Source organism: Dysidea avara, chromosome 13 (genome assembly GCF_963678975.1).
Source record: "Dysidea avara chromosome 13, odDysAvar1.4, whole genome shotgun sequence".
NCBI lineage: Eukaryota > Metazoa > Porifera > Demospongiae > Dictyoceratida > Dysideidae > Dysidea > Dysidea avara.
Genome location: NC_089284.1, coordinates 11,518,972 through 11,530,467, shown reverse-complemented (window position 1 = coordinate 11,530,467; position 11,496 = coordinate 11,518,972). Strand labels below are relative to the sequence as shown.

Sequence of the window (11,496 nt, the reverse complement as noted above, 5' to 3'; positions counted from 1 at the left end):
AATGAAGCCATGTGGCATCACCATGTTGTCACATGCATGCTCATACACTGTACTATATATAAATATAGACTTCGTAAATTTATATATCACCAAGTAAGCACTTCTATGTAAGTGGCATCTATTTATAGTAACAGGGAGACATAGTCCTTTAATTTTGAAGTTCAAGAGATACGTTCAATCAAGACTCACATATATTTTCTGCTAAATATATCAATTAAAAACAATCCTCACTTTTCCTTCACAATGACTTAGCAGTATACTGGTTACAAGTCCAAACATGCATGCTTTTGGAGAAACCAAAAATTCTTTCAAGTTTCTACGGCATTTTAAAGTATTTTATCTGAATTTAGCTACACCTGTAGCTGGCTAGATGATGCCTTCAGCCAAGCATAACTCATCTGGTTAATATATACTGCACACTCACCGTTTGATGGCACTTATAAAGGCCCAAAAACCAGCAAAAAGAGCTGATGTAAATTCTACTGAGGTATGTATATCTGTTGATTAAAGAAAAGACTACCAAATTCTACAATGCATGTATATAAAAATAATAATGTACTTATATGCACTGTTGTAGTAAGCAGAATTACTCGTATTAGAAAAACACGTGATCTAGACATTACTTTGATTAGTACATGATACAGTAATTGATATGGAGTAGGATGTAATTTCAGTTTCATTGTGGCAGAGGATATATAGTCAACTGAATCCCAGAGCAATCAAAGTTGTAGCTAACAAGAAGCTAATCTCTATAAAGTTTTGTATAGTTGAATACCAAAAATGTAAGTTTTATTAAGTACCTGTATGTATAGCCACACAAGCATTGCTATAGAAGTTGAACATACATGGGCAAGTTTACAACAGAAACTGTAGTATGTGCTGAATGTAATGTAAAGTTAGGTTTGATCACTTGATAGATGAACAGTAATCATTCTGTGTGTCCATTACTTTCACTAGCGTAGAGGTCTGCTGTCTACTTAAAGAACTTCAGTCATGGTCAAGACGCAGGATGGTGCTACTGCAAATGTGAGTTAAACATTAATGTTATTCATTTGAATTAATATATGTATCCTCTTTCAAATGATGTGCTTTTAGAAAGTTGACATTATTACTCCCACAAGAGTAACTACTGATAAACACTCAAAGTACAGGGTACTATTTGAAAAGAGTTTACTGGCTCTCATCTGCATATGTGTTACAACTGTTTTAAATTTCACAATTGTAGTATATGCAACCAGAGAAGAATTTTCTCTCAATACTACGTCTTTGGCTATTAACATCGATTCAGATAACTGTGATTTGACTCAGGTATTGTAGACTCTATAAACATTGCTAAGCATATGCTCACTGCCATACAGCTATCGGTAGCTGCATACACATTCATACACAACTACAAAAGTAAATTTGTATATCATATTCAGGACTAAAATTGTGAAACCGTCCCTACACGTAAATAACTCACGGTAGTAGCCACGCACGTTTTAATTGCAGCGTGCGCTTTGTAGTTTCTTGGCCACGCGCCTCACTACCGTGAGTCTTGATCCCAGTGAAGCCCCATGCTTCAAAGAAATTACTTGGACAATATGATAGTTATTCCCCAGGTAATAACTACCATATTGTCCAGTAAGGTGTTAAACACCAAAATATTAATGTGCAAAGTAACACCAAAATATTAATGTGCAAAGTAAAATATGGTGTCAACAGAATGTGTTTTACACAAGCTGAATATGAATTAGGTCATATATATCGAAGTGCCTACTTGGATATAAGTCACAACAGTCAGTAGATATTAACAGTTGTCCTTGGCTGTATATGAAGCCATTTACATCAAAGTACCAAAAATTTTACTTGGATATAAGCCAGTTATATCACAGCAGTAGTAGGTATATTAACACTAGTCTTCAACTCTCATGTCAATCACTAAGCTATTCTACTCCTGCTGTGATATATCTATAACTTAAATGACTGCTCATATGATCCCATGGTAAACTAATTAGTTCTCTATGTTACCTGCATGCCCAATTAAACAGCTGAAACATAAATGTATTTGCTAGGTTGGACAAAGGCTACTGTGTACATACTGTGTATCTTTCCATATAACTGGAAAAATATTTTTAAATGTACAGAATGTATAATGTTGTTACTTGCTATATGCAGGATAACTCTTCTCTTACATACAATGACACTTGCAATCCTTACAACGGAGTCTGTAAGAATATTTTATTACCTAATTCTGATTCTAATGAAATTTCAACTTTTACACTAACCACTGTAACTGAAGAAGAAGTTATAGAATTCCTAAACACTTTAGAGTCATTTGCTGCACAAGGATTGGTCCGCGACAGTTGCTACAGTGCAATACAACCATTTCTGTGTCGATATGTATATCCACCATGTAAAGACAATGAAGCCAGCATTATCACAGAACAAAACTGCACCGGTGTTCGTGATGTAGTGTGTGATGTAGAATGGAGCCTTGCTATCTCCTTGGGATTATCATCACTGCTTCCTGTCTGTGAGAACTTGGAATCTGATGAGACATCTAATGACCTGTCCATTGTTGACAATAGTGTCGGAAATTCATCCATGATATCCTGTCATGAACAATTTGACAGGTTTTGTGGAATATGCTTACCCCTCTGTGGAGAATTTGTCATGTTCGATGAAAAGACAAGTGACAGAGTTGATGTAGTCCTTATTATTTCAGCTATTCTTGCTATCAGTGGAGGGATTGTTGTATGTATCTTTGCTGTGATAAGGAGAAAATCTTTGTAAGGAAATTAAATAAATAAATCTGTTTGTATATATATACTTTAGGCTTGTGTTTCCAGCATCACTGATGATATATAGCACTCTGTGTACCACAGTCTTAGGTAATAGCGCTGTACTTATATTATTCCTTATAATATTTTTGTGGCTAAGGTATCTTTGTTGCTATAACTTTCATTGGTGGACGTGAAAGACTGTACTGCACAGACAAGATATTGATTGATGCATTTGAAAATCCTACTGCATTCTGTCAAGCATCAGGTTAGTACAGTACAGTACATTAGTAGTGGCTACCATAAATTTAAGAGGCTGAATTCAGTTTATCTATTATAGCTACATTCTATTGTATTTACATGCAGTATATCCACAGTTGAATACGTATATACCTACATGCACAAATGTTCTTCTGTAATCAAAATACTTACAGTCAGTTTTCCAACTTAGAGCCAGACATATAAAGATTAGGAAATATTGTAAAAGAAATATCAAGTTTTTAATGTATTCTATTGTTTAGGCTTTGTGAATCACCTGTTTCTAGTCTTAATGCTGGTATTCTGGATGCTAAACATATTTCACATCTTTTTGAGGGTGACTTTTCCAATTCAGTTAAAATACCTTATAGAAAAGAGGCTGTTGTTATTACATATACTAGAAGTAGCTGGAAGCATTGTACTCTGCAGTATAGCACCAATTGTCTTCTTGTCAACATCTCAATATGAATCGACAAGGTTTCCTCCTCTACTGTGTGTACCAACCGAAGAAGTTTATTTCTATACTGTGAGTCTTCCACTCTGTTTTACGCTGACTATTGGAATTAATCTTTTGATTGTTACATTGTGGAAAATACACAAGGCAAGTCATTAATTGTGTTTTCACATGCAAGTTGTCGAGTGCGTATAATGTACACAAAGCTGCTATAATGGACCAATGTGCTGTACAATAATTTTACAGTAGCATTAATGTTTATATATTTATTAAGGCTTTACATCTGTATGATACCTGGTCCTACAGCCTGTTTAAAGTTGTTACAGAAAGTGTGTTTGAAAAGGTGGAGAAAGGAGAAAAATCCATGACTGGACCTAGGCAGCTTCGAACCTGCAGCCATCCGATTAACGCTTGAACGCCTACAGGAGTCTGCCAGGCGGTCAGGATGCTTTCTCCTTATCAATTTCATGTATATGTATCCAAGGAACTCTAGAGAGTGACTTATTATGTCAAAGTACCCCATGTGGATATTAGTTTATTTAATAAGGCTATATATAAGTCCGATCATTGGTATACTGTGTACTATGCAGTAGGAAAAAAGTTTTGAAAGATTGAGGTTATAAAGACTTCTTAGACATGTGCCAACATAAAATTTAGCTAAATACGTATAGCTATATTACTAGAATCATGCTGCACATTAACACCTACGTACATACATATTATATATTAGCTGTATAATGTGTCGGGTATTGTTATAGACTATACATACCAATGGAAGAAAGTTCTGTTTACGGTACGACTTCTTCAGTGTTCCTGAAATCAAGATCCTACTAATATCATGCTACTTTACAATATTTGGAATTATTTCTCTGGTCTCATTAAATATAAGTATAAGAAATGGAAGTCCTATTGTCAAGACCATGATTGAATATTTCACTTGTCAGGCAACTGGAAATAAGGAGATATGTATTGATAAAAAGTTAGAACTGGAGAGTTACCTCTACCCTGGACTCAGTGCTGCTTCATACTTCTTTCTGGGCACGATACCATGGTCAAATATCCTGCTGTTTGTCCTTCAAGTTAAAGATGTTAAAAACTTGTTACGAAAGTACATTGTGCTGAATCCTAGAAAATGGAACACTTCCAGTACAAATGATGCATAGTTTTCATCCATACAACACATATATTACATGCAACTCCGAGTGCTATTGGGTTTTATAATGATTAGTAATAACACACATAGATTATGTACAAAGCTATAAAGTAGTTTATTTCCCAAAGTATGTACCATGTAGGTCATTGTAATACAATGATTTCTACTTAAGAGTGATTACAATTATTAGATATGTATACTACAGAAAATGCAGACATTCATGGTAGAACAATTCATACATTCTTGGGCTTATAGATTACTGTACTATATAATTTCCATAGCAGGCTGTGTGTCTGTGTGTTTGTGTGCGTGTTTATGAGTGTGTGTGTGTGTGTGTGTGTGTGTGTGTGTGCGTGTGTGTGTGTGTGTGTGTGTGTGTGTGTGTGTGTGTGTGTGTATCTGTGTATGTATACTCTGTGTGTATATGTGTAGCAATGTGTTGTGTACGTACTTATGTACACGAGTGTATGCGTGCGTGTGTGTGTGTGTTTGTGAGAGTGTGTGTGTGTGTGTGTGAACTGTGAAGGCTAAGGTATTATACTCATTCTGGTGGTTCCCTGTTAAATGTATGGGTACAATTTGGATGGTCCTTATGAATATACTTCCACTGGGCTAGAATTACAAATGGCTGAATTAATTGACTATAATATCCTGTGTAGTGATCTACCTATTGTGTACACTACCAGCTTCAAATTACGTGTTTGCCATCCTTGTAACAACATTCATAGAGTATTTAACACCATTGTAAGTGCAATAAATATCGTTCATACCTTGAACGTTCATCACGTATGGCAGTGTGGGATGGTTATATCAGCATTACCCACACATGCACAGTCACATGCATATGTGATGTTTATGCATGCTGCCTACATCAAGACATGATGACCACATAGTGTTATTGGACACCACATGCATAGCCTAGCTCCTTCCCCTGTTGCTTACTATTATCCCCACATATAAATATGCATGCCTTACTATAGTACTTGTACTCAAACACAGAAGAACTAAACAGAGCATGTATAATAGCATACAACAGAATTTTGCTTTTCTGCAAAGTGATTCTTGAAAACTCATTATGCAAATCCATTATTATTGTGTATAATGTTGCTTCCAAGTGTGTCCTAAACTAATAATTAATGCCATCAGTGATAACTATTTGTAATGCACAACTGCAAAGTGTTGAAACTACACACTGTTTTCCTATAAACATTTTGGCTGGTCTAGTAGATAGGATAAGGATAAAAGATGGTCAGAGTATATCCCAAAGAAGCTAGCGCTAGTACTAATGTAAGTATTATAAACTTGTTTGTAAACTGTATTTGATAGATATATAACTATAATATAGGAAGCTAGCCATTCTACTGCTACTACACACACTAGTGTCAGAAGGCATTCTATAGCTAATTGTAAACCACTGATAGAGAAGATATCATTGGTCATTATCTGTGTGGTAGTTGCTGTTTCAATACATTTTACAGTTGTTGTTTATGTAACTAAAGGAGAACTGTCACTAAACTCAACATCCTTGGCTGTCAGCTTCGATGTAAATGACTGCAACTTAATTCAGGTATATACTTTCTAGGTGAATGTACAATAGCAGTGTATGTGCATTACATATTGTACACAAATATCTATGTAAGTAACTGACAACATGTAGGTATGAACGTGTGTGTACCAATGTTGTCAGCTTAAACAAACAATTTATTTCTAATGCATCATGGGTTAACAGGTATTAGATATGTACACTGCAATTGTATATCTGAGTCATAAAGATAATTAAATTGATCAGGATCATCTTAATGACTAACGATGTTTAAAAGCTTGAGTCAAGTATTTCAGTGACTACTCAAATGATTACTACTGGCTGATGGTGATGTCACTGTTTAGTTGGGTAACATGATAATGCTTATTTCATATGTGTGTTCTAATGAAACACTGTAGTGTGGAGAGGTCGATAAGCATATTTACAGTGTTTCCATTTTAGGTGTAAATATTTCCATATTTCTTATGAGATTTGCAACAATATATGTAATCTGATGGAAACAATAGATGCTTGTCTTGGTTCCAGTTCTAACATAGAAATTGCATACTACTAGTAATCTGTATATAGCACTATATGGTTTATCATGAACTTTTAATAAGAGTAGTACTTTGCAGGCAAACTCTTCTGTTTCATACAATGACACCTGCTATACTTATAATGGAGTCTGTAAAAACTTCCTGCCAGTTAACAATTCTGGTGAAATTTCAACTTACGTGCTAGCTACTGCTACTGAAACTGATGTATCCAACTTCCTAAACACTGTGGCCTCATTTGAATCACAAGGACTGGTACGCGACAGCTGCTATGAAGTCATACAACCATTTATTTGTCACTATGTGTACCCACCTTGTGATAATGACGGAGTAGCAAGTATTATCACCCAAGAAAACTGCACCAGTGTCCGTGATATGATCTGTGACACTGAATGGAGCCTTGCTGTCACATTAGGATTATCATCAGTGCTACCAGTCTGTGAGAACTTCCAGTCTGATGAAACGCTTGTTGCAGATGATATGTTAATTAATGACAGTAGTTTAAGAAATGCATCTACAATAACTTGCCATGAGCAGTTTGGCAGTTATTGTGGAGTATGCTTGCCTCTCTGTGGAAAATTCATAATGTTTGATGTTAAAACGAGTGAACAAGTAGATGCAGTTATATTGGCAGCCTCTTTTCTTACAGTCAGTGGAGGAATTGTCATTTTCATATTTGCCATTGTAAGGAGAAAGACTCTGTAAGTTACACCTCACATTCACAACACACACACATGCACACACTACATGCACACAACAGACACACTACGCATAGTATCGCACACACACACACACAAATCATACATACAGTGTACATAACCATAATGATTTCCTTGTTCATCACTTGTACAGGTTGGTATTCCCGGCATCACTGATAGTCTACAGTACACTATCCACTACCATGATAGGTAATGATAAAATGCATGTCCCCTCACTGTATACCCTTTAAATCCTTAGTCTTGGCAGCCAGAGTGTAATTTTATCTTAGACAGTCTGATTTACAAGTTGTTTTATATGTATGCCATTTTTTCTAGCTTTTTTTAACATAATAACATTTGTTGGTGGTCGTGAAAGGTTGTACTGCACTCATGAGATGTTGAACATTGCTGTACAGAATCCATCAGCATTTTGCCAAGTAGCAGGTTGGTAGAATCATATGTTAGTTCCAAGAACCCTTCACTTCTTGGTCAATTGAATCATATAATATATCATCATTGCGTTACTTAAACCTAATACTTAATAATTTAAATACTGTACATAATTAAGCAGATACAGCTTAAAGCACCATATAAAATTGCACTATAAAAGTTATGTAGATTATTAGACTATACTTAAGGGCTGTTTTTGTTGTATTCTTTGTGTCATAATTATTACCATTATTGTCAAAAAATCTCAAGTGAAATCACTTTCTTCATGTACATTTCCAATGCAGTAATGGGTCCAGGCTTCTATAAAGATTGAGATTCCATTCTGAGGCATGACAATTTTATAATTTTCTATCTATACAGTCCAGCTCTAATGATACTTATGTAGATGTAGTATTTGACTATTTGATATTGCAAATAATCACTCTTCAGCAATGTTAAATGGTTAAACTTTCTTTGCAAATGCAACTGAAGTCTTTAAAAGTAAATGTATAACTAGTAACTTTAATAATACCAAAATGGTAGGTGTATACCAAGTATGAAAGTGTTATGGTAGCAGTTTCAAAGTAAGTTTTCAGTAAAGAGGTATTATGAGTTACTGTTTTTGTCACTACAGGTCATACCATAAGTATTTCATACCAATTTTGATTTAAAATATTGTGTAGACATAAAACCTATTAACTGCTCAAATTCTTTACTTACCCATATAGGTTTTGTGTATCACATGTTCGTAGTGCTAATGATGACATTCTGGATGCTAAACATCATTCACATATTTTTGAAGATAGTATTTCCATTTATGTCACAAAGAATTGATGAAAAACTTCTCCTATTGCATATACTGGAAGTAGTTGGCAGTGTTATACTCTGCAGCATCGCACCAACTGTTTACATTTCAACATCTCAGTATCAGATGACACGGTTTCCTCCTCTGCTGTGTGTACCAACTGAAGATGTTTATTTCTACACCATAAGTATTCCTCTGTGTGTTATTCTTACCATAGCAATCAATCTTTTGATCATCACAATGTGGAAAATTCACAAGGTATGTTTATTACATGCAGTGGTGTACTTATTTTCAAATAATGTTGCCATGGCATGGCATTGAACAGGTGACTAGCACCAACATCAATAAGTCCTGCTTTCATCTTGATTACTTTAGTGTTCCTGAAATCAAGATTCTACTAACATCATGCTACTTTGCGATATTTGGAATTCTGTCACTCATAGCACTCAACGTTAGCATAAGAAACGAAGAGGCTATTGTCAAGAATATGATTGACTATTTCACATGTCAGGCAACTGGAAATAATGAAATATGTAGACAGTACAAACTGCAAATTGAGAGTCACCTGTTCCCTGGTCTCAGTGCAACCGTGTATTTTGTTCTGGGGACAATAACTTGGTCAAATGTGTTGCTTTTTGCTCTGCAAGTAAAGGATGTTAAAAAGTTTCTTCTGAAGCTGTGTACCAGGAAAATGATGACCACTATTACTGTAGTTACACAAATTGAACATGAGGAGTGATTGGTTTATGTATCCAATCAAACAGCTGTATGAACATTGCTTTTTGTGTACATTTTTACAACAAGTGGTATTTTTGTCTCCATTGGAAAATTACATCACAAATGTTGCTACATAGATAGTTACCATTATTCATACGTAAATATTTTAGCAGTTGACAAAGTGACAGATGACTACATAAGCTTTAAAGGTATACTGTATGGTATTATATTTCATACAGTTGGTTGACAGTATTTATTGTTGTAAAATAATTTTCGTATATATGCAAAATTTGTACAAAAATTTCTTGCATGAAAAATTTTTGAACTACTCTAATAGAGCAGTCATTCATGTAAACCATACGAAAATATTTTTACACGAAAATTTTTATCACGAAATTTTTTTGCACAAAAATAAAGCTAATTTTTTTAAAAATTACAGTATTTTGATAAGGTAATTGACTTGTGTGAATGGTATTGCATGAGCAACAGAATTAAAGTTCATGGCAGTTTCAAATTTAAATTTTACACTAAGTCAATTGTGTCCCAAAAGCAAGCCCAAAATTATGTTTAATGACCACATGTGGCACTTGTCCCCTTTTGCCACAGATCCCCTCTGTAATATTTTACAGGGAATCTACTCAGTAAACCTGATTTTCATAGAAATATGCACATTACCAATCACAAAAGCAAAAAATTAAGTAAAATAAAATGACTAAATCAAACAAAACAATAACAAAATATCAACAATTAAGGTGAAAATTTGTAAATGACAGCAATGTGGCAGCCTCAATTACGCTTAATGATAGATTTCTCATAAGATACCTCCCAATAGAATGGTTCATGGTAAAAGGAACAGCTACAATCTGTGGTTGGTCGATAATGTAGTAATTTCCATATCATTTCCTATCCTGGTGGTAGTAGCTAAATGGTGATGGAGTAGGAAACAAAGAATTTCTTTGGAGTAGCCCAATAATGAGATTGTACCCTCTCATGATCAGTGGAAATTATTTTTAAGGTTTAGTTACCTCGATTGCAAAACCTGTTACTTTTGCTGTATTTATAACACTAGCATAATGAAAATATAAAAATTTTGTGACACACACCCCTGACGGCTGACTTGAGATACTCTAATACAGCAGTCACCCTAGTCACACGTGTATAGCATATATGCTGTAACAAAAACCAAACAAACTACAAAAGCTAGTATATTAGTACTAGCAATAGCATGGGTAGCAGTGAAATTTGGGATAAATACCACGAGTGTTGTATTGGAAATGGGGATAAATTTCACGAGGCGAAATGGGGATAAATTTCACGAGGCGAAGCCGAGTGAAATTTACCATTTCCAATACAACAAGCCGAGTGGTATTTATCCCAAATTTCACTGCTACCCATGCTATTCCCAGTTAATACCATACTCGCTGCATATACGCATGCTGTGCATTAGCATTGTCATGTACGCAATTTGTCACTACTGATGTACTAAACACGCTTCAACACTAATTGTTAACATAAATTCTAGCCAATGAAATTGCAATTACAACTTTTTCACTGCTACCAGTGAAATACGGGATAAATTTCACTGCTACTATTGAGACTTTTGTATGGGCAGTGAAACAGGTATGGTACAAAATTAATACAAGCACAAAAAATTTGGAATTTTCAACTAAGAGTAGGGACCATAGCACGTACATCAATACTATGAAAAACTGAAACAAGCTGGAGTAGTGCACGATATTAAATCACAGTAAACAATAAGAAGTGTTATATCCCTGCTGTGCATTCCGTTACGGTACCTTGGAGCACAGTAGGGATGTAACACTTCTTATTGTTTTACTGTGATTTAATATCATGTACTACTCCAGCTTGTTTCAGTACTTTTAATCGATGTGCTATGGTCCCTACTCTAGTTGAAAATTCCATTTTTTTGTGCACTTGTTGGTTAACTTTGTTTGTAAATAATTATTATGATTGGCGAACCCACGCATACCGCATCTGAAATGATGCTGTGCACCCCAGCTATATCAATTATCATCTGAAAAGTGAATTATCTGTACAGCTATGTTCAACCATTACACAGCATTACAAATCAAGAACTGTTCGAAAAGCACCTCTACAATCCATGCATACTGAAAGAAAGAAAT

At 34.9% G+C, this 11,496-nt stretch overlaps 2 protein-coding genes across 2 annotated transcripts; both read left to right on the top strand.

Annotated features, from left to right (window-relative positions):
* Positions 1-51: 51 nt before the first annotated feature.
* Positions 52-4,846, top strand: LOC136242236 (uncharacterized). Its single transcript, XM_066033653.1, has 7 exons — positions 52-1,026; positions 1,096-1,308; positions 2,158-2,771; positions 2,818-2,873; positions 2,923-3,030; positions 3,284-3,630; positions 4,233-4,846. Exons 1-7 carry the CDS (start codon positions 994-996, stop codon positions 4,635-4,637), a joined length of 1,776 nt encoding a protein of 591 aa, XP_065889725.1. The 5' UTR covers positions 52-993; the 3' UTR covers positions 4,638-4,846.
* Positions 4,847-6,142: 1,296 nt separating this feature from the next.
* LOC136242021 (uncharacterized) lies at positions 6,143-9,525 on the top strand. Its single transcript, XM_066033335.1, has 6 exons — positions 6,143-6,194; positions 6,785-7,404; positions 7,556-7,611; positions 7,738-7,845; positions 8,559-8,893; positions 8,961-9,525. Exons 2-6 carry the CDS (start codon positions 7,079-7,081, stop codon positions 9,372-9,374), a joined length of 1,239 nt encoding a protein of 412 aa, XP_065889407.1. The 5' UTR covers positions 6,143-6,194; positions 6,785-7,078; the 3' UTR covers positions 9,375-9,525.
* Positions 9,526-11,496: the final 1,971 nt, after the last annotated feature.

What these genes read in the sequence shown, in the direction of transcription:
- LOC136242236 (XM_066033653.1), top strand. Translation starts at nt 994, where the DNA reads ATGGTCAAGACGCAGGATGGTGCTACTGCAAAT. An exon ending in ATAACTGTGATTTGACTCAG is followed by an intron (nt 1,309 to 2,157) that starts GTATTGTAGACT and finishes TGCTATATGCAG; the next exon opens with GATAACTCTTCTCTTACATA. An exon ending in TCTGTGTACCACAGTCTTAG is followed by an intron (nt 2,874 to 2,922) that starts GTAATAGCGCTG and finishes TTTGTGGCTAAG; the next exon opens with GTATCTTTGTTGCTATAACT.
- LOC136242021 (XM_066033335.1), top strand. Translation starts at nt 7,079, where the DNA reads ATGATCTGTGACACTGAATGGAGCCTTGCTGTCACATTAGGATTATCA. An exon ending in ACTATCCACTACCATGATAG is followed by an intron (nt 7,612 to 7,737) that starts GTAATGATAAAA and finishes CATTTTTTCTAG; the next exon opens with CTTTTTTTAACATAATAACA. An exon ending in CAATGTGGAAAATTCACAAG is followed by an intron (nt 8,894 to 8,960) that starts GTATGTTTATTA and finishes GGCATTGAACAG; the next exon opens with GTGACTAGCACCAACATCAA.